The sequence below is a fragment of the Oryx dammah genome, unplaced genomic scaffold (genome assembly GCF_014754425.2).
Source record: "Oryx dammah isolate SB20612 unplaced genomic scaffold, SCBI_Odam_1.1 HiC_scaffold_25, whole genome shotgun sequence".
In the NCBI taxonomy this organism is placed as follows: Eukaryota; Metazoa; Chordata; class Mammalia; order Artiodactyla; family Bovidae; genus Oryx; species Oryx dammah.
Genome location: NW_024070209.1, coordinates 105,046,543 through 105,067,753, shown reverse-complemented (window position 1 = coordinate 105,067,753; position 21,211 = coordinate 105,046,543). Strand labels below are relative to the sequence as shown.

Here is a 21,211-nt window from a genome sequence, read left to right as displayed (position 1 = left end):
ACTTCACTCTGTATAATAGGTTCCAGTTTCATCCACCTCATTAGAACTGACTCAAATGTCTTCTTTTTAATGGCTGAGTAATACTCCACTGTGTCTATGTACCACAGCTTTCCTAGTGGCTTTTTTTTTGATGAGCTCATTTTAGCCTGGTGAAGTGGGATTTCCCGGGTTCTTACAGTTTAACTTCTGGGGCTCGGGGGGCTTTGCTGGGGCCTCATCTTCTCGAAGTTTGTGGTTCTGGGCCTGCGATCTGCCCACAGCTGCCGTCTCTGAATGGCGGAGCTCTCGGTGGGTGAGGGTCTTCTCCCTCACATCGCTCCCTCCCTGCTAAGCTGCCACGGCACCCGGCTCAGATGCCAGCACCTGCCCAGGTGAGGGCTGCGCTGGGGCCTGCTGTCCTGACCGCACCGTGTGTCACCGCCCTTGCCCTGGCTCTGCAGGGCGCCTCTGTAGGAGACCGTCAGGCAGTGTGGCCCTTCGCCCTCCCTCTCCTTGAACTGTTTTGATCGTCCTCATTCCTCTGCACCTCCGTGTAAAGTTTAGAATCATCCAAGTATTTTACGGGTTTTTGCTATTGTAAGTGGTCTGCTTCAAATTTCATTTTACACTGTCTGTTGCTGGTATGTAGAAACACAAGCGATATTTGTAAATACACTGTCTTACAACCTCGGTGAATTCATTTCTTCCGTTTCCTTTTTTGTAGTTCTTTTGCATTTTTTATACATACAGTTACATCTTCGAAGAATAAAGAGAGTATTTCCTCTCTCTTTGCAAAGTACGTACGTGCCTTTGCTTCTCTTCCTCGTTTGTTGCCCTGGTTAGAGCTTCCCGCAGGTCTGAGCAGGTGTTGAGCGAGCCGTTGCCTTGCCCGCAGCGTCAGGACCGCACCCCCTTTAATGGCTGAGTGCTGCGCAGCTGCTGGTCTCTGAGACGCCCCGTACCAGACTGAGGGTGTGCCTTCTGTTCTTAGCCGACCGAGTTTTTATCACGGGGGCATGTTTTTCTGGGTCTGTGGGATTCTGTGATTTACTCCTTTATTCTGTTGATACGATGGATCACACTGAGTGATTCTCGCGCCACCTCCTTGGGACAGACTCCGCGGCCTGTGGCCCCACCGTGCCTGCCAGGCCCCCGGGTCCGCGGGAAGCGGGCCGTGCATGTCCTCAGCGGAAGTGCAGGCAGGCTTGTCCGCCGCCTCTGTTGTCTGGAAGGTCTCACGCAGCCCCTGGTGTTCTTCCTTATGTTGAGTACAATTCACTAGTGGAACCGTCTGGACATGAAATTTTGTGAGGATTCAGGAATTAAAAATTCACTGTTGTGATGGTTGTAGGGCGATCTGGGTTCTCTGCTTTTAGGGCCGGGTCTGGGAAGCTGTGTCATTCATAACTTGTGTTATGAACGTGTCCATTTTATCTGATTTTTCCTACTTAAGGCACAAGGTTGCTATTAACTTCTTAACTGGAGTGTCTGTACAATGTTCCCTTCTTCAGTGCTGAGGTTAGTTATGACAACCGCCTGTCTCCCTTCTCTGTCCCACCCGCACGTCTCTCTCCTCCTACTTTTACTTTTCTGGATCAGTCTTACCAGGAGCTATCAACTGAATTCATCTTTTCAAAGCACCTACTTGTAGTTTTCAGGGTCCTGTCTATCATGTTTGTTTTCTGGTTCGTTAATTTCTGGTCTTTATTATTTCCTTAATTTTGCCCTCTTCGATTTAAGCTGTTGTTTCTTTCCTGACTTATGGGCCAGCAGACGCTGTCTGAGAAGGGCCGGGTGGCAAGGCCGCAATCTCCCAGCCAGCGCGGGCAGGCCGCAGCTCTGGGTGCTGCCCCTTGGAGGTAACATGCCATTTTGTTCTCAGTCTGGTCTAAAGTTTTCTTCACCTTGGGTTTTAAGGTGAAGAAATGGTACTGCTTTCTGAATTCATGCTCTGCGTTCAGAATGCTCCTGGAACCCAAGGCCCGATGTCAGTCGTCGGTTCCAGACCTTCCCGCCCTCCCTGTCTCTTGGGTGTCGCTCTGTCTGCTCCTACCATCTGTCCCTACTCCCGCTGCAGGCCTGGGGTCTCTGCTCCTGCCAAGTGCTGTTTCTGGTTGTGTGGTGGACACCCCGCAGAAGTGGAGAGATGAGCCTTCGCCTGACCCAGAGCCAGCCCCAGCGCCCCCACAAGGAGGCTGAGCGCCGGCTGCTGCTCAGGAGCGTCGCTGCCCCTGTCCGAGTTGCCACCGTTGCCCCACTTCCCACAACGTGTGCAGGACGTGGGCGCTGAGGGGTGGGCAGGACAGGACGGCCGTCCTGGGTCCTGGCGGGCAGAGTGGGCGCTGACTTCCTGCTCCTGTCGGTGTAGGGGCTGCGCGCAGGTGGGCATCATCCGGGCCCTGACGGAGTGCGGCATCCCGGTGGACATGGTCGGAGGGACGTCCATCGGGGCCTTCATGGGCGCCCTGTACTCGGAGGAACGCAGCTACGGCCAGATCCGCATCCGGGCCAAGCAGTGGGCGGAGGTGAGGCCCTGTGGGGGCAGGGCCGGCAGGGGCCTGGGGACAGGTGGCTCTGCAGCATGGCTGGCCAGCGAGGGCTTCGGTGCTGGGGGCGGGGGCTCTGGCGCCTAGTCTTGTAAAGGTGACTGAGGACGTGCACCCACGGTACACCGTACTTCCACGCCCACCGGGGACCAGTGCTGGTAGGCAGGCGGGGGAGGCCTGGCCTGGGAGTCTGTGTGGCAAGGGCAGGGCAGGGCAGGGCGCACAGCTTGAGACCCGCCCGCTCCAGTGATTCCTGTGGATCTGGGCTGTCCTCTGTTGTCTGGCATCTGGCCCTGAGGTATTCAGGCTTGGCATGTGCGGTAGGTAGAGGGGGTTGGGTGTGGACTCTGGAAGGGCTGGGTGGGCCCTGGGCTGTCTCTCTCCCTGGGTGTGTGAGACCCCCAAATGTCAGAGAGTAGGAAGTACACGTCGTTGACACAGTGGGCCCCGTAGTGAACGGGTGCCAGAGGACAGCCCGGAATCTGGGGCCCCGGCGGAACAGAGGGGCACGTCACCCGCCTCCTAAGAGCTCTGTCTGGAGAGGGGGAGCAGGACAGAGCCCAGGCTGAGGCCGTGAGAGGGCTCGGAAGCGCATTCTCATTTTTAAAAGAAAAGGAGCCGGTCGCGCGCTGCACAGAAGCTCTCAGAGCAGGCCGTCTGCCCAGTGCGCGTGTCCCCGAGGCTCCTGTCACTGAGGACAGTGGCCCCAGGGGACAGTGAGGGGCCAGAGACAGCCAGGCAGGTCTCTCCCTTCTCCGCCCTGCTGGTTTGGGGCTGTGGGAGCAGCCATGGAGCTGCGGGCCTGATGGCTTGCCGTCCTGAGTGTGCGCTGAGCCACGGGAGCCTGCTGGCAGCCCTTGCGAGCGTGTGGGGCTGGAACCCGCAGGCTGCCCTGCGGCCCTGCCTGTGGGCCCGTGGAGGGGCGTGGGGGGCGGTGCTGAGCAGGGGCTTCCTCAGGAGGGAGGGGCTTGTTGGCCACAGAGGAGCCTGGGGGTGCCGGGCCGCCCAGGTCCCTGTCCTCCAAGAGCACGTGTGGTCCTGCTCATCCTGGTCCCCACGCGAGTGCCTGGGCACGTGCCCCTCCACCTGCAGCCCCTGCCTGAGCTTTGCCCTCGCAGGTCTGTCTGGGGAGGGAGGAGGCCCCTTCCTCCTCACCCCGAGCCCTGAGAGGTCCGGCGCTCCTGGTCCTGTGCTCACAGGCCAAGCTGTCCAGCCTCACTGAGGATGGCGGGCCTCTGTTCCCCGGTGTCCTGGAGCTTTGGCAGTGAGGCCCTTGGCGGGGCCCTGCTTCTGTCGGGGGGGATGGAGCGCCTGCCCTGGCACGCAGGCTTGGGCAGCGGTGGGCATGCAGCCAGCCCTGGGCCTGGATGGCCTCATCCCAGCGTGCCCAGAGCCGGCCCTTCTGAGCCGGCAGCAAGGGCCCAGTGGGTCAAGCCTGCCAGGGGTCAGCGGCTGCTCCCCTGGGACCTCCAGGCCCTGCCACTCAGGCTGCGGCGTTTGCTCCCCCCCAGGCTCTGGGTGCTTCCAGGAGGCCTCTGTTCTGCTTGCAGGAAGCAGGGGTGCCCGTGTGCCCACTCCCTTCTCCTGATGCAGGTTCTTGGTGGTCCCGCGGGGCTGGCTGCTGCCTCTGCCTACAGGCAGGGGTGTGCACCCGTTTTCCTCTGCGGGGGCCTCACATGTCCCCTGTGTGCCCCCCCAGGACACGATGTCGATGGTGAAGACCATGCTGGACCTGACCTACCCCATCACTTCCGTGTTCTCGGGGGCTGGCTTGAACAGCAGCATCTCCAGCGTCTTCAAGGACAGGCAGATTGAGGTGCCCCGCCCTGGCAAGGACTGCCTTGGGAGCCCTAGCAGAGTCCATGGTCTCCGGCTGCCTGGGTCTAGACGCCCTGGGCCCTGAGAATCAAGGGCTGGCAGCCTAGGTTGGTCTGTCTGAGTCCTGTCTCCTCACAGGACCTGTGGATCCCGTACTTCGCCGTCACCACAGACATCTCTGCCTCGGCCATGCGGGTCCACACGGACGGTGAGTGCCTCCTCCCTGGACGCACGTTCCCAGCCGGGGCGGAGTGGCTCCAGGGAAGGAGTACCCCCCAGAAGAGGCGAGGGACTCGGGGAGGTCTGAACAAGATGACTCTGCTGCGGGCCCAAAGGCTACAGGGTCAGTGGAGATGGGGGGGCAGAGTGGGGCATGAGGGTCATGGCGGTGCACAGATTGCACTCAAGGTCTGGCACTGCTCGATGGGGATCCCTGGGAAAGCCGCCCCATGGTGGGCAGCTGAGGGCCCTTTTCCAGGCCAGAGTGTTGGGGAGCTCCTTAAAATGAGTCTGGTTGGAAGTGAGTGGGGTGGCAGAGCCAGCAGAAGGTCGTAGCCGGGGACACGTGGGGAGCCCCGGAGCAAGTCCGGCCCTGCCAGCTCCTCCGAGGAGGAGGGTGCCCAGGAAGGGTGTCCTCTGCCCGGCCTGGCGCCCTCTGCCGGGCCAGGTGTGCAGGGGGCTCAGGACCTGTCTGGGCGAGGCTCTGAGCTGATAGCAGCGGAAGTCTGCTTCCCTCTCCTGGACCCCTCTGCACGCCCTTCCAGGATCGCTGTGGAGGTACGTGCGTGCCAGCATGTCCCTGTCGGGCTACATGCCTCCACTCTGCGACCCCAAAGACGGGCACCTGCTGATGGATGGGGGCTACATCAACAACCTCCCAGGTACTGGGTGGCTGGGGAGGGGCGCCCGCCTGCCTTGACCCCATGGCTCCGTGTGCCCGTTGGCAGGGCAGTGCAGGAGGCACGCAGGCACGCTGCAGGCAGATGGCTCCGTCGCCGGCTCTGCGGTGCTCAGAACTCAGAGCGAGGCCAAGTGGCGGTCGGTGCAATTAGGGCCCATCTGTGCCCACAGCGAGAACTAACAGCCTGCAGGTGTCGGGGCTGCTATGGGCACAGCCCCTCCTGGGGCATGCCGGCCACCTGTTGGACAGCTCTGCACTCTCCAGCCCCTGCACAGGCCCCGGGGTGACAATGGAGAGGAGACCCGCCCCCCCCGGCCCGTGTGCTGCCCCAGCGCCTCTCAGGCAGGCTCTGCCCCCACCCCTAGCTCTACCCCAACCTCCCCTCAGCTGTGCTCCCACCAAGGGCTCTGTGCACCTGTCCCCACTGGTTACCAGGCCACCTCCTCCCCAGCGGATGTGGCCAGGTCAATGGGGGCAAAGGTGGTGATCGCCATTGACGTGGGCAGCCGGGATGAGACAGACCTCACCAACTACGGGGACGCGCTCTCGGGATGGTGGCTCCTGTGGAAGCGCTGGAATCCCTTGGCCACGAAGGTCAAGGTGGGCCCAGCCTTGCCTGCTCTGGCCCCTCCTCCCCACGCCCTGGTGCCCACATCCCTGAGACCCTGAGATGGGCAGGGAGGGAGTAGTGTCTTCCAGGCTCTGGGCCCAGCGAGGGATGGTCCCTGCCTGCCTGGGGCCAGCTCTGGAGAGGGGGACATGCGTAAAGGCTCCAGACCCCCTGGTGGGTGCCCAGCCCCCTCCCCCAGGTCCAGCAGAAGTAGTCTCCCCATGGGGAGGGCGGGGATGCAGGGGCCAGGGAGGACACAGAGGCCACGCCCAGACGGAGGCCAGCAGCCACGTGGGGACAGGACAGCCACGCTCGGTGTTGCGGCCTGGCAGGTGCTGAACATGGCTGAGATCCAGACACGCCTAGCCTACGTATGCTGTGTCCGGCAGCTGGAGATGGTGAAGACCAGTGAGTACTGCGAGTACCTGCGCCCCCCGATTGACGGCTATGGCACCCTGGAGTTCAGCAAGTTTGATGAGATCTGTGTGAGTGTCCAGGCCGGCTGCGCCCCCGGGCCTCCTGGCGCTCCCACCCTCGTCATGGGGTTCCCGTGTGTGTGCAGGAGGTGGGGTACCAGCATGGCCGGACAGTGTTTGACATCTGGGGTCGCAGCGGCGTGCTGGAGAAGATGCTGCAGGACCGGCAAGGGACGAGCAAGACGAAGGGGAGCGAAGTGAGTGCCCGAGCAGGCGGCCGCACCCCGCCAAGGCCCCTCCCCTGGTGCTGGTCCTCCCCCTGCGGCACCTGGCACCCCCGCTCAGCCAATCAGGAGGGCAGGTGCCCCCTGTCCCTCCCAGGGGCCAGACAGCAGGGGCCTCTTCTGACTGTCCCCCGGGAAGCGCTCTGGTGGGAGAGAGGCACTGGAGTGGGGCTGCTCAGGACTCCACCATCCCCCACGCAGGGTCACAGAGAGGGCGGGTGCAGGCAGGAGCAGGTCAGATGTCCTCTTCGCCTCCACCCCCAGGTCCTCACCTGCCCCAACGCCTCCTTCACGGACCTTGCTGAGATTGTATCGCGTATCGAGCCTGCCAAGGTGGCTGCAGGGGACGGTGAGTTGGATCCCGAGACATACATGCCCAACAGCTGGGGGTGGTGGTGGCAACGTCCCCTCCTGACCCTCACTCTCAGTAAGCTGCCCTGGGCACCAGGCTGCCTCTGGCAGCCCCTAGACCTGGTTGGCTGCGCAGCGGGACCCCTGCCTGTGTATGGCCCCTGCCCCTGCTCTCAGGAGGTGACGCTGCTCTCTGCCCAGATGAGTCTGACTACCAGACCGAGTATGAGGAGGTGCTGCTGGGAGGCCCCAAGGACGCGTACGTTGACTTCCAAAGCGCCCCAGCCGACCAGGGCTCCGACTTGGTGAGCTGCCTGGACACCCTGTGCCCCTTGGCTGAGCCACGCGCGCTGAGGGCTCCAAGGCAGGCCAGCTGCTCCCTCCCTGCTGCCTTCCAGGGTTGCCCCCACCTTGACCTTGACCATGTGCTGTTTACTAACAGGAGGATGAGCCCTCGCTTCAGCATCAGCACTGAGGTCTGGCTGCCCCCAGAATACCCGAGGACTCCTCAGCACCCCAGCTCTCTGACTAAGATGGGGAGAAGTTTCCGCCCTGACGCCAGCACCTCCCGTGGCTCCGTCTCAGAGTGCCTAGCTCCTGCAGACCCGCTGGGGCCCCGTGTGGAGTGTCCCTCTGGGACCACTCTGCCCTGGCCTCTCCTGGAGGGCCGCTGGCCCTGACATCCCTGCACACGCAGCAGTCGTCGGGGCTGTGTCAGCCCTTGTGGCCTCTCGTGCTGGAGCCCCCGTGTTTCTGCTTTGCCTATCAATAAAGGTAGATCCGATTATGTGGGCCATGTGGTCCCTGGGCTGAGGTCCCTGGGGCCGGGGCCCCCACCAAGATGGGCAGTCCTGACCCTGGAGGGGATAGTGATAGTGTTGCCTGCCTGCCTGTGAGGTCACCGCGTGGGACCCTGGGACCCACAGCCAGGCAGGCAGGGCACCCAAGGTCGGGATGGTGCTGGTATCCGCCTAGCCAAGCATGAAGCCCCCCGGAGCTCTCAGGCATTGTTCCTGCTTTGTACGCACAAGATTTTTCCCTAAGATGACCTGGGCGCTTTGCTTTACTGATCATTAAATAGCGCCAGGGACTCCTTTTGTACAAAAAAATAAGACCTGTCAAGCCTTTGACTTTGGGGTCCACGGTCCCTGCAGGTCTCCGAGCGGGGCACGTGGGTCTGCGAGACCAGGGAGCCCCTTGACCAGAGGGCCTGGGACCCCGTGCCCAGGGGTCCTTAGGCCTCGTTTTCCCGGCTCCGGAGGCAGAGCCGAGAGGGCAGAGCCGTGGTTGGTCCCGGCCCCGCCCACTGCCGGCGGGGCGGGTGGGGCTTCGCTGGGCCCCGCCCGGCTCTGACGCCAGGTGGGCGGGGTTTCCACCTCCCTGACGTCGCGGTGGGCGGAGCGCCACCCCCGGGCCTGGCCGTTCAGTCCGGTGCGGCGGGGCGCGTGGAGGGCCCCGGAGCTGCCATGCGGGTCCCGAGCCAGAGCCCGAGCCCGAACCCGAGCCCGAGCCTGATCCCAGTCCTTGGCGCGGCGCGGCACCCTCGACGGAGGCGGCGGGCGCGGGGCGCGCTCTGAGGCCTGGGGATGCGCCGCCGCCTCGACCATGGGCGCCGTCGCCTCCCGGAGGAGGGCGCTAAGAAGCGAGGCCATGTCTTCGGTGGCGGCGAAAGTGCGGTGAGTGCGGCGGGCCGCCCTCGGGCCAGCGCCGCCCCCGCCCCGTCCCGGTCCCTGCAGCATGCGCGTAGCCGGCGCCCGCCCCGACCTCCGTTCGGCTCCCCTCCCTGAGGTTGCGGTGGGCGAGGTGCCCGACCTCACGACCCCCACACGCACTGGGCAGCCGGGGCTGGAGGGAAAGCAGACCCAGGCCCCGCCTGCAGGTCCAGCCAAGATACGCGGGACGCCAAGGGTCCTCGGAACTGCGACCTGCCAGCCCTGGGCGGTCTGAGGTGGGATGGGAGTGCTTGCTGGAGATGACCCCTGAGCCCTCCCTTGCGGGTGCAGAGGGCGTGGGGGGGGTGGGGGCGCCAGAGTGGGTGGTGTGCCCTGACGGCGCACTCCGCTGTCCACCCCCTCAGAGCAGCCCGAGCGTTTGGCGAGTACCTGTCCCAGAGTCACCCCGAAAACCGGAATGGTGCAGGTAGGGGCACGCGACCCGGTCCACCCGTAGCTGCTGGTCTAGGGGAGGGTGTGCTGCCTCCTGCCCCGCAGACACAGCTCTCGCTCCCTGTGTGGTGTGAGCGGGCAGCTACCGCCCTGCTGGGCTGGCTTCCTCACGCCCCCTGCCCTCCCTGGCCCAGAGCCCCAGGAGGAGCTGCGAGTCACTCATCACCATGGCACCCACCCAGCCTGGGCCGTTGGCATGGCAACAGGCCTCCTGGCACCCCCCAGGGCTGGCACCACTGTCTCTGGGGGCCAGCTGGTGGGGGGGAGGGGAGAAGTTGGCACTGGGCACACGGGCGCGGTGGCAGGCTGGGAGGTGGCCTGCCTGTTCCTGCCCCCCATCACCGACACGCACAGAAGAGGGGCTTGGGGCCCCAATGGAAGTGAAGTATGAACCTCTGGGGCATGGCACAGCTCAGAAAGCCCTTTTGTGAAGTTGTTAGGGCCCAGGGTTTTGTCAGCGGGCCAGGCACCCGCTGGGTGTTCATTCCCTGCCTCCAGAGCACCAGGAAACAGGAGGCAGGACCAGCAGGCTGCAAGCTCACCTGGTGCCTCTCCCCCAGACCACCTGCTGGCTGACGCCTACTCTGGCCACGACGGGTCCCCCGAGATGCAGCCGGCCCCTCAGAACAAGCGCCGCCTCTCCCTCATCTCCAACGGCCGCTACGAGGGCAGCCTTCCGGAGGAGGCTGCCAGCAGGAAGCCGGCCGGCGAGGGCCCCCAGCCCCGCGTGTACACCATCTCAGGGGAGCCGGCCCTGCTGCCCGGCCCGGAGGCCGAGGCCATCGAGCTGGCTGTGGTGAAGGGGCGGCGGCAGCGGGAGCAGCACCCCCACCACCACAGCCAGACCCTGCGCGCCAGCCCGGGAGGCAGTCCCGAGGCCGCCAGCAGGCCCTGCCAGAGCTGGGCGGGCAGCCGCCAGGGTTCCAAGGAGTGTCCCGGATGCGCCCAGCTCGCCCCCAGCCCCTCCCCTCAGGCCTTTGGGGTGGACCAGCCGCCTCTGCCTGAGGCTCCCGGCCGCCGCAAGAAGCTGGAGAGGATGTACAGCGTTGACCGAGTGTCTGGTGAGGGGCTGGTTGGGGGTCCGGGCAGCCTCCTCTGCAGCAGCGAGCGCCAGGAGGCCCAGACAGTGCAGGGCGCCGGTGGCAGTCCAGGCCCCGCCCGCAGGTGGCGTCCTGCCGCCACACCCCATGCCCAGCTGGGCTTCACGGCTGGCTTCAGGCTTGCCGGCACCAAGACATGCCAAGCATGCTTCCTCCCCAGCGAGGGGGCCGGAGAGTCTTAAGGGTGGAACAGGCAGCAAGCCTGGTTGAATGGAAAGGTGGGGCTGCCTTCCGGGAGTCCTGGGGGACTGTCCCTGCCCTGGCACGCACGCAGCGAGACTCCCGCTCACCAAAGGGGCCTGGCCAGCTAGTGGGGCTCCCCACCAGGATTGTCGAGCAATGCGCATGGCTGAGCAGCCCTGGAGGCCTGCTGTCAGGAAGAAGCCCCCTGGGACATTCAGGTGGCTCCATGCTTCTGGGCTCCAAGCCCGTCATTTCCGGAAGAGCAGAATTCTACCTGGCAGACCCGCCATGTGCTCTCCGGGCACCTCTTGAGCCTCCAAATCAGCAGCTCAGCGGGGCATCAGGGCACAGGCCAGGGGTGCAGGCATCGCCAGGCCCTTGTGCTCCTCTGAGGAACACAGGCCAGGTTCTGGGATGGAGTCAGGGAAGAGAATAGAGTGGCCTTCACCAACCCTGTCTGGGGGCTATGGGGCCCCTGGGAAGGGTCAATCTCCCCGCCTCGTGAGGGCCTCCACCAGGAAGGACCCCAGAGTGTCTGGGTGGCAGAGAAGGCCCTGGAGAGCCTGCAGCCATGGTCCCTGCCCCGCCCCTGCGGCTTGAAGGCTACGAGCCAGTGCTTTTCCTGGGCACCATGGAGGCCGGCTGTGCTTTCCGGGGAGCACGTGTCCGCTGTGGGCAGCAGGGGAGAGCCAAGTGAAGATGAGTGTCACGAAGCCGTTGAGCTGTCGCGGCTTGAACAGCTGAGCGGGCCTTGGAGCCTGCTGGCCTGGCGCCGGCGCCACCGCCCCGGGATAGGTCTAGGGAATCCTGTGCTCAGGAACACCGCCCCCCCCCACTCCCCCGGGCAGGTGGGGAAGGACTCAGGAACTCCTAAGCCACCCTAGTCACTGCCCCCTTGGCCTCTTCCAGATGACGTCCCCATCCGTACCTGGTTCCCCAAGGAAAACCTCTTCAGTTTCCAGACAGCAACCACAACTATGCAAGCGTGAGTTGTGTCAGCCGTGCGCGGGGCCCAGGCCAGGGCCTCTTCCTGCTGTTCAGGAGCTACTGCCCAGAGCCCACCTGGGCGCCCGCTCCCGAGCGCCCCCGTTCCGCCCGCTCTGCCTGAGTGTCAGCCTGCAGGAAGGCGGCCCGGCTGCTCGCATCCCACCCCCACCCCGTCCCGTCCCCACTGGCCTGTCCCGCCTGGTGCCGTCTCCTGGGGAGCGGGTGGGGGGCTGCGGCTGATGGTGGGTGTTTCTCCCGGCCTGCTGCCCAGCTCTGCCCTTGGGCACGCTCCAAACAGCAGCCTCCTTGCATTTCCACGCACCGCGAGCGATCACAGCTCAGTCCCCTGGGGGGCGTGCTCTTGACCGTCACCCAGCTGGGTGTTCTGTTGAGGAGTTCCCTCCAGGGCGGCACTCTGCTGCAGGGTCCCCCGCTCTGAAGACACTCCCTGCAAGCTGCCTTGGGGCGTGCACTGCCACCCTCAGGCTGAACGGGGCCCGCTCTGCCGCGGGTCCCAGCAGGGACAAGGCTCACGGTCAGGCCCCTAAGCAGCATTTGCTGCCCCTTCAAGGACTGGCCCGCGGCATAGCGGGCACCCTGGGGTGCCTGTGCGGGACCCTTCGAGTCAGTGACAAGAAGGAAACCAGCCCCGTGGGGTCAGAGGTCTGAGGGTCTCTGCTCACTGTGTCTTCTCCCTCACGCTGCCATTTCCCGCTGCGACTCCAGCATCTCGTAAGTACCGGGAGGACCTTGAGCCTGAGGGCATGGTGGTGGTCCCTGGGGAACTCTCCCACCCCCAAGTAGGTTGGGGCAGGCCAGGGACCTGGGCCTTGACCAGGAGGGCCTGCTGGGTCCTGGCGAGCACCGAGCTGCACCAGGACCTGCTGGGAGCTGGGCTGAGAACAGGGCGAGGCAGGCTGGGACCCTCTGTCTGGCCCAGGGCCCTGGGTGCCTGCGGGCCCCGTACTCGAGCCTCCGTCCCCACGTCTCTGTCCCTCCCGCCTGCGGCCAAGGGCAGTGCTGACTCGTGGCGGTTTCCCAGGGTGTTCAGGGGCTACGCGGAGAGGAAGCGCCGGAAACGGGAGAATGATTCCGCGTCTGTAATCCAGAGGTAGGGCCTGCCAGCCACTCGCCACCAGGGTCTGTCTCTTGTCTGTTCTGGTCAAGCCTGGGCCCCCCAGTCCAGCGGACCTGATGGGGAAGGGCGGTGGCGACCACTGGCCTGGCCCTGCTCTGGGGACGCGGCAGGCAGGAGGGGTCACGTGGCCTGAGCTCCCAGGCCCGTGTGTTGGGGACGCACTGAGCTGAACTGCAGCCAGCAGGCCCACTCGTGCCTTTCTCGGGCCCTTCAAGCCCAGAGCTGTGGGATCAGCAGGCAGGCTTTCCCTCCTAACCCCCCCCTCACGTGTGTCCAGGAAGCTTGACTGTCTGTCTTGCAAGTGGGGCCTTGGCAGGACGCAGAGCTTGGGGTTCAAGAGACCTGCCTCTGAGGCGGCCTAGAGACACAGCACCAGGGGTGGGACATCTGCTGGCCCCGAGCCCCCCTCGCGCTGGGGCCTGCCGCGCTGCCTTGGCGGTCGTGCACAGGAAGCAGGAACCCTAACCCTAACTCTTGGCTACTTGGGAAGGGGGCTGGGGGTGGTCAGAGTGTGCCTGGGTGCTCAGAAGGGAGGGGAGGAAGTGTGGGCAGCAGGGGTAGGAGGACCCGTGCACGGGGGCCCCAGGGAGCTGTCCTGGGAGGCGGGGGTTGGGGGCGGCAGGAAGCCAGATAGCCTTGCCTGTGTCCCAGCCGCCAATGGGCCCGGAGGCTCGGGGAGGAGAGGGACCGGGTGGGATTGGCCTGTGAGAGAGCTGCGGGCGCCGGGAGGGCACCCCTCACGGAGAGGGACGAAGTCGGGGAGAAGAGCAGGGGGGAGCACGCCCACCCCTCCTGGCGGCCCTCACCAGCACCCCCTTGCTTCCACCCCTAGGAACTTCCGCAAACACCTGCGCATGGTCGGCAGCCGGCGGGTGAAGGCCCAGAGTAAGGCCCAGAGTAAGGCAGACGGGTGGGGGGCGCTGCTCTTGGCCGACTGGGGCTTGGCGTGCTGCTCTCTGCGCCCCCAAGGCGGGTGTCCCCAGCGGGCACCTTCCCACACCCAGACTCCACCCAAAGGACAGGGCCCCGCCCCTTCATGCAGACTCCGCCCCTCCCCTCCCCGTCCCGGTCGCAGCGGCATCCTGCACCCTGCAGACCCCACCGGCCTGCGTCCTGCCCAGCCCCCGGTCCCAGCCACCTCGCGTGGCCGCAGGCCACGTCCCTAACGGGTTCTGCTCTCACTGCAGCGTTCGCCGAGCGGCGCGAGCGGAGCTTCAGCCGGTCCTGGAGCGACCCCACCCCCATGAAAGCCGACACCTCGCACGACTCCCGAGACAGTAGGTGCCTGGCCTGGCGCCGCAGGCCGGCCCACCTTCCCCAGAGGCTCCCCTAGGCCCCCAGCCCTGCGCTTCCAGCACCCGGACGGCTAGGCTTCTGCGCTTACGCTGGACCTCGGTTTCTCGGGCCGAGGGGGCCGCTCTGACACCTCCAGTCTTCTGGGTAGGGGTAGCTAAGGACCAGGGCTCGCTGGCTTACCCTGCCTGGTGCCCCTCACTCCGGAGACCTGCAGTACCTGATTTCTCCTTGGCCCAGACGCCAGGCACACCGGGCTGGAGCTGACACTTGCTCCCCGGCTCCCACTGGCCTTGCCCTAGGGCCCACAGCCTTCCCTGCCAGGCAGCCTCCAGCTGGTGGCAGCAGCCCAGCTTGCCCTCAGCTTGGCTCTCTTGCCCGCCCTGGGTCTCTCGCTGGCCTGGAGGACCCTCTGGGACCCGGCTTGCTGGCTCTGTCCCCTGCTGATCTCTGGGGTTGCAGCCAGGGCGGGCACTGCAGATGGTCCTCAGCCTGGTGGCATGTCCTGCCTTCCAGGTAGCGACCTGCAGAGCTCCCATTGCACCTTGGGCGAGGCTTTCGAGGACCTGGACTGGGAGACTGAGAAGGGCCTGGAGGCCGTGGCTTGTGACACTGAGGGCTTCGTGCCACCCAAGGTCATGGTGAGGCCTGGTGCAGCTACTGCTCAGCGGTGGGGGCGGGGTGGGGGCTCCAGGACGGCCAGGGCCCTGAGTGCCTCCCCTGTCCGCAGCTCATCTCCTCCAAAGTGCCCAAAGCTGAGTACATCCCCACCATCATCCGCAGGGACGACCCCGCCATCATCCCCATCCTCTACGTGAGTGCTCCCAGCTCCACCTCGGGGTCGGGTGGGGGTGCTATCCCCATCCTCTACGTGAGTGCTCCCAGCCCCGTCTCGGGTCGAGTGGGGGCCGCTGCGCAACAGGGACTCTGACCTGGAGCCTTGTCTCCCCCAGGACCACGAGCATGCCACCTTCGAGGATATCCTGGGTATGTGCCCTCTGACCCCTCTGCCTTCTGATCGAGTGGCGGGGGTGCGGGGGGAGGGGGCACAGACAGACACTGGGGGCAGCACTCACACCCCTCCCTCCCCAGAGGAGATAGAGAAGAAGCTGAATATCTACCACAAGGGGGCCAAAATCTGGAAGATGCTGATTTTCTGCCAGGTAGGGCTCAGCCCTTCCTGCCCGAGAGCGGGGCAGGGGTGGAGGATGCCAGCTCCAGGGACGTGCACATTTGCGTCTGCACGTGTTGGGGGACAGTGGTTGGACACCCCCAGCGTGCAGTCCCATCTCGCTAACTGCAGACTCTCACAGGGTGGCCCAGGACACCTGTATCTGCTCAAGAACAAGGTGGCCACCTTTGCCAAAGTGGAGAAGGAAGAGGATATGATCCAGTGAGCAGAGGGGGGCTGGGGGGCGGGGGGCAGTGCCTGCTGGGGTGCCGTGCACCCTCTCACTTGGGGGTCGGGCCAGAGGCCACCTGTGACCACCCCTTCCCCACCAGCTTCTGGAAGCGGTTGGGCCGCTTGATGAGCAAAGTGAACCCTGAGCCGAATGTCATCCACGTCATGGGCTGCTATGTCCTGGGGAACCCCAATGGGGAGAAGGTACAGCACCCCCACTTCTCTGCAGACTCCATTTCCATCTCAGCTCTCCCAGGGAGATCCCCGTGCCTGGCCTCACCAGCTGGAGCTTCTTGCTCCCCAGCCCCGCTTCTCCCTGCCACTCTCTTGCTCTGCCTGCACTGAGAGTCCACTCCCTCCTTTCAGCTCTTCCAGAACCTCAGGACCCTCATGACTCCTTACAGGGTCATCTTCGAGTCGCCCCTGGAGCTGTCGGCTCAAGGTGAGCGCTGGGCTGGCCCGCCTCGAGGTGGCATGCCCTCCAGGGGGTGGTGTCCCCGTGGGAGTGGGGTGGGGGGTGTCCCGGAGGCGGGGCTGAGCACGCCCTCGCCCCTCCCGCCTCAGGGAAGCAGATGATCGAGACCTACTTTGACTTCCGGCTGTACCGCCTGTGGAAGAGCCGCCAGCACTCGAAGCTGCTGGACTTTGAGGACGTTCTGTGACGGGCGGGACCGCCGCCCGGCCGCTCTCTCAGGCCGCTGCGAGCTGCCCAGTGCCGCGTGGGTCCCGGTCTTCACGGCCACTTCAGGGCATCTCAGACGTCGCTCAGGTTCCCTCCCAGGGCTCCGGTCCTCACGGCACCGTGGGTCTCAGCGGCCACCGTCCCCGCGCGCCGGAGGAGCCCCCGCGGCTGGCGGATGCTGCCCGGGCCTCGCCTGGAGGCTCAGCACTGGGGCGGTGCCTCTGCAGGTTCTTAGAAATAAGTGCAATTTTCTACAACCCCTGAGACAATTCAAAGGGAAGCAGCGTTACTAGTTAACTAGTTAAGTGCTACGTTACTAGTCACGGCATAGATCACCCGGCTCGGCGTGTGTCCGGCGCCCTCTGCCGCAGCCCCCAGCCCTGCCGAACCCCATCACCAGCACCAGGCGGCCCCTCTGCCCGGCCTGGCTCCGTCCCGGCCGAGCCCCTGATGGTCTGCGCTTGCGCTGCCCTCGCCCCTGCTGCCCTGGCTGCGGCACCGGCCCTCGGGGGTCCCCGGGGGCAGCGGGGACACGCCTTCCTTTCACTCGGAGGGTGCCCTGGGTCGAGCCAGGCCCTGCCTGCTCCCCGGCCCCCCGTACCCACCTGGCTCCCTGCTGCTGTCCGGCTCAACGTTTGGCGGCCGAGCTCTGAAGGCCTCTCCCGGTGCAGGGGCCCGGGGTCTTGGCGGGGCCTGCCAGGGCTGGGTCCTGGCGGGTGAAACCCCTGCCACCTGCTGCCTGGGGGCCTGGACCCTGCAGCTTGGCCTGAGCGAGGGTGGGGCAGCAGCTGGGCTGTGCACACAGCCTGCCGTGGCCCAGTGGGCGGGCCCTTGTACATAGCTGGCGCTCGGGGGCTGGCCCCCCTGTGCAGAGTCTGGTCTGAGACACCCGGCTGTGCCCCCCGTCGAGGGGAGTGGGGGCTCGTGCCGGGCTCTGAACAATGTACGACACCCCGTAGAGTGACATTAAACCTGACCCTCCGCTGCGGCCACTGTGTGGGTCTCCTCTCTCAGCGCCATCCACTGCCTCCCTGGACCCAGAAGATTCTGGGCCTGCTGGTCTGAGCTGGTTGCTGTGGTGGCCGCCTGCCCCTCAGTCCGGGCCAGGGACCGCTAGGCCTGCCCCACCAAGGGCACGCTCCGTAGGAGGTCTAGGGAGGAGGCTCCCGGGGCTCTGAGAAAGACTGTGGGAAAGAGGAGGTCCCTGAGAGGCTGCCGGCGGTCGGGCGGGCGGCCTGCAGATGAGGGCAGGGACACTGCACCCCGCAGCCTCCGCCCCACCCCTGCACACAGAGCTGAGGGCCACGTGGTCAGCAGCGTGGCCACAAGGGGAGCCCAGGAAGTGACCACAGGGCCGACTGGCCACCCCCACGGGTGCCCTGTGCCCCCTGTACCCAGTGACCACGGTGGTGTTGGGTCCAGCCAGGCCTGGCTTCCCTGGAGGCTCCTGGTCCAGTTGCCTGTGGGCAGATCAGCAGGTGCCAGGTGGGTTCATCCGGGCTACCAAGGGCTGGGGAGGGTGGGAGGCTGCCCATGCGGCCCGAATGAGGGCTGGGGGACCTGGGGCCCCAGGCACCTGGAGGCTGGTGGCCCGGAAGCGGGTGATGTCGCCAGGAGAACTCACGTCCAGATGAAAGTCTGGGCAAGGGACCAGGCGGATAGCCCTCCAGTGCGACCTGCCCACCTCCCCCTAGGCTTAGGAGGCATGGTGGCCGTGTCGCCTGCAGACCTGACCTGGGGCTGCCAGAAGCTTTGTCACATGTCCCACCCCTCTCCCGACCTCCCACGGGGATGCTGGAGTCGATCTGGGCTGCTTCAGCAAGTAGGCTTGCCCCACAGTCTTCAGGGTCAGCCTGGTGGATCAGGGCTGGCAGGGTCTGCCCTCGGAAGACTTGAGGTCTTGCATTTGGTCCACGAGCTTCCCTCCCTCACGCACAGAACCACCAGAAGCGTGATGGGGAGGAGGCGTCAAATCTAGAAGGTGACCAGGAGCAAAGCGGTGTAAACATGGAAAGCATTGTGGGAAAAGAACAGAGGGAGGGGGTGGCAGACTTGGAAGCAGGCTGTATGAGGGGTGCCGAAGCAACCTCAGGTCTGCAGCCGCCACACATCCACCTCAGCTGGGAGCAGCCGCCGCCAGGGGCCGCTGGGGAGAGGTAGGGGCTCCCCTGGGGGCTCGGTGGGAGTCCGCCTGCCAGGAGACGTGGGTTCGATCCCTGGGTTGGGAAGATCCCCCAGAGTAGGAAATGGCAAACCACTCCAGCCTTCGTGCCTGGAAAATTCCATGGACAGAGGAGCCTGACAGGCTAGAGTCTGTGGATTGCAAAGAGTTGAACATAGGTGGGCAACTGAGTATTCGTGCACAGGAGAGATTAAAGTCCTTCCCATGCAAAGGGTTTTTTTATATATTAACAAAGAAAGAGACACAAGCCAATAGGGAAAGGGAGTGGAGGGCTGAACTGACAACTAACAGAGAAAGAAACCAAACGGCCTATAAAAAGCCAGTGAAGGGAAAGAGATGTGTCCTGCCTGTTGGTTTTGCAAACATTTTGAAAGGTCTGAGTCACCCTGGGCTGGTGACTGCGTGGGGAGGAGATCATGTTAATTGCTGTAGACTTCTCGGAAAGCAATCTGACAGTAGCTCTTCAGGCGTCGTTGGTGAACATGGAGCCAGCACCCCCCACCGGGGCCTCCTGCGTGGGTGTCCACGTGCCATCAACGGGGGCCAGCCAGGCCACGGGGACGGCCGCCCCCAGAAGAAGCACACCATTCCCAAGTGGTGTTTTGAGGGAGAAGGATGGTTGGGCTTGCGAGAGGCCTGAATGTTCTCCGTTTAAACTGAAGAGGTCAAGCGCACACAGATGGGGTGTGTTCCTCCCACCCCCTGGGACACGTGGGCCTTTTTAATTCCCCAGGCAGGCCTGCTGTCCAGCCGTCACCTCCTGGGACAGCATGGGCAGAGGTGGCCCTGGCCTGCCCTCTCTGCCTCCCTGCTCTCTCCAAGCCTTGCCGTGTGCACACCCCAGCCTCCGTGGCCACACTCACCCCCCACACCCCCACACAGTGCCCCCACCCGCCCGATGCCCTGCTCTGGATGTGTGCCCCAGGGCACAGAGCCACAGCATATCCGCCTTGTTCAGAACCTTCCATCACCATCAGGATGAAACTCAGACCCACCGTCTGCCCTGCTCCCAGAAAGGACAGGCTGTGCCAACAGCTCCTTCAGGAGGCTTGTGTCCAGAGTCTCACATGAATTCCCAGGGAGGAGTCAGAGATCAGGATTAGGAAGGCAGTCACCAAAGCCACGGTGGGAGGCACCCTCCGTTGGTCCCAGCCCTTGCAGTGGTCACTAGACTGGGCCACGGAGAACCAGGAAGTCTGTCACATGGGCTAGACATGCTGTGCATATCAGACAGGGCCCAAGGGCTGGGAAGGGAACTGTCGGTGGGGGCGGGAACCAGGGATCTGTAGAGCACAGGAAAACCACCTGCAAAGGTATTTATGAGTCCCTGGCCTTGCTCCCAGGGCTGTGTGGGCTGGATCCAACCAGCACCTGCAGCAGCGGCCCAGCCCACTCCCAGACCCACCCTGAGACTGTGGCTGAATCCCCAGCACTCTCCACAGGCCAGAGACAAGACCTCAGTCTCATAGAGGGTGCTCGAAACATTACAGACGGGAAGAGCCATGAAGATCCTGAGCAGCAGACACAGGCTGCCTGCAGGTGTGATGAGAAGCCGCGGTGTTGGCTGTATCTGCAGAAGACTTGGAAGAGCTATTGTACAGTTGCTCAAATAATAAAACAGCCAGTTGTTGCCGGGAGACAGCGTGGGGAATCCCGCCCGTGGCAAAGGTCATGAGGAAAGGGGCCTGACAAAGCGCAGTGTGGGATCAGGCCTCAGAGGTCCCCCTGGACTTTCTCAAGCATCTACCCCCGAAACCAGAGTCTGCCTGCCTTACTTCGTCATGTTTTCCACCTACTCTTCTGCCACTGCAGGGGGCTGTCCCCGACCACCTTTCTCTGGAAAAAGTTAACTTAGAGCTCCAGTTAACAGTCTCCTGCATAGAAAAGGAGTGTCTCAGCTCAAACCCCTCTGATGGCTTTCTAGCCTGCCTGACAGGTTTGTCCGGACTCACAGCCCTGCATGTGAGAGGCACAGGAAGCTTAAAACATCCTAGGAGTGTAGGGGCTTCCGAGGAGTCAAAATCATTAGAATAGGACTGATTAAGCGTTTCATTGTTGAGCCAATACTTGCTGCCAAGTTTTCATATCTTTTATCTGTTGATATAGCTGGTATATAGAAAAAACAAGTAGCTACATAGATCTTTGAGTTAAGTACCTTCTTTGTTATAACCAACTGCACCTTTGTTCTACAGGGATGTAACTTTATTTAGTGCTTCGAGGGTGATGCAGATTAAAGAAAAACACTTCAGGGGAAATGAGATTAACAGTCATTAAGGAAGAGAGCCATAAAGTGGTAACAGGCCTCTTGGCCAGAAGATAATGTAAGTCACCTGAGAGCTTTTGTATACGGAAAGATATGCAGAAAGCAAGCCTGGTATCAAGGTGATAAGGGTCAGGACTGCTGCCCCTGCATCTGCATCTTCCATTATGCAAAACTTTGGGTGTAGAAGCGCCTTTTGAAAATAAATGTTATGCGGTTTTTTGCACAAGCTTGGCCTCCCCCGTGTCGACTCTCTCTCTCTCTCTTTCTCCCTCTCCCTCCCTCTCTTTTTCAGGCTGTTCCCTTGGAACACAGAGGCTCGCCGCCCGGGCTTCTAAGACCCACGCGAGAGGGAGCCCGAGGCGGGGCACCCTCCGCTATTCAGGCGGGCGCCAGTGGCCCACGTAGACGGTGCGAGTTTCTTGTCTTGAGACTTTATTAGCTTTCCGTGTAAACCAAGGACTATCAGCCTCTTTTCTCCTCTATTTTTTCACTACATTCTTCTTTCCTAATCTCTCTTCAAATTTCTAATCAATCTCTCTTCGCCGACTCCGTCCCCGCTTCAAATTCCCTGGATCCACCGGGGCAGGACCCGGCAAGTTATCAGCAACGTGGGCTTATTTGGGAACAGGAAATAATTGGAATGCAAGATGACCAAACTAAGGTGAGCAAGCACAGAGAACAAAAGAGAGGACGCGCTCTCCTGGAGGAGAAAGGGGGCTGGAGGGGCTGCTCTAGACCGAGAGCCCATTGGAGGAGGCCGGGAGCCGGAAGTGTGGCGGCTTCCCATTGGTCGCACTGTGGCAGCCTCTCATTGGCTGAGCTGTTGCCGGGCGGGGAGAAAATCTCCCTCCCGCCCGGGGCACCGGTCTGCGCCTCCCGTGGGGTCTGCGCCTCCCGTGGGGTCTGCGCCT

At 63.6% G+C, this 21,211-nt stretch overlaps 2 protein-coding genes across 10 annotated transcripts in view; both read left to right on the top strand.

Moving 5' to 3' along the window:
- Positions 1 to 7,698, top strand: part of PNPLA7 (patatin like phospholipase domain containing 7) — a 79,604-nt gene extending 71,906 nt beyond the window's left edge. For 3 of the 4 annotated variants that reach the window (XM_040225655.1, XM_040225653.1, XM_040225657.1), the window contains 10 exons: positions 2,348 to 2,504; positions 4,225 to 4,341; positions 4,482 to 4,551; positions 5,108 to 5,224; positions 5,696 to 5,844; positions 6,187 to 6,339; positions 6,417 to 6,527; positions 6,756 to 6,903; positions 7,107 to 7,210; positions 7,348 to 7,698. In XM_040225655.1, coding sequence (XP_040081589.1) covers positions 2,348 to 2,504; positions 4,225 to 4,341; positions 4,482 to 4,551; positions 5,108 to 5,224; positions 5,696 to 5,844; positions 6,187 to 6,339; positions 6,417 to 6,527; positions 6,756 to 6,903; positions 7,107 to 7,210; positions 7,348 to 7,380 — 1,159 coding nt within the window. In that variant the 3' untranslated portion in view covers positions 7,381 to 7,698. The remainder of the gene's footprint in view (positions 1 to 2,347; positions 2,505 to 4,224; positions 4,342 to 4,481; positions 4,552 to 5,107; positions 5,225 to 5,695; positions 5,845 to 6,186; positions 6,340 to 6,416; positions 6,528 to 6,755; positions 6,904 to 7,106; positions 7,211 to 7,347) is intronic. The other variant, XM_040225656.1, reaches the window with a different exon arrangement.
- A 609-nt stretch (positions 7,699 to 8,307) lies between these two features.
- On the top strand, positions 8,308 to 16,847 carry NSMF (NMDA receptor synaptonuclear signaling and neuronal migration factor). 6 transcript variants are annotated; one of them, XM_040225662.1, is made up of 16 exons: positions 8,308 to 8,581; positions 8,983 to 9,044; positions 9,631 to 10,131; positions 11,263 to 11,338; positions 12,067 to 12,072; positions 12,383 to 12,451; positions 13,311 to 13,363; positions 13,666 to 13,755; positions 14,288 to 14,412; positions 14,502 to 14,585; positions 14,725 to 14,758; positions 14,864 to 14,934; positions 15,085 to 15,164; positions 15,275 to 15,377; positions 15,540 to 15,615; positions 15,738 to 16,847. In XM_040225662.1, exons 1-16 carry the CDS (start codon positions 8,511 to 8,513, stop codon positions 15,833 to 15,835), a joined length of 1,599 nt encoding a protein of 532 aa, XP_040081596.1. In that variant the 5' UTR covers positions 8,308 to 8,510; the 3' UTR covers positions 15,836 to 16,847. The 6 variants fall into 6 exon arrangements, with proteins under 6 accessions (XP_040081596.1, XP_040081594.1, XP_040081593.1 ...); XM_040225660.1 differs by having other exon boundaries at positions 12,359 to 12,451; XM_040225659.1 differs by having other exon boundaries at positions 9,569 to 10,131.
- The last annotated feature ends 4,364 nt before the right edge of the window (positions 16,848 to 21,211 follow it).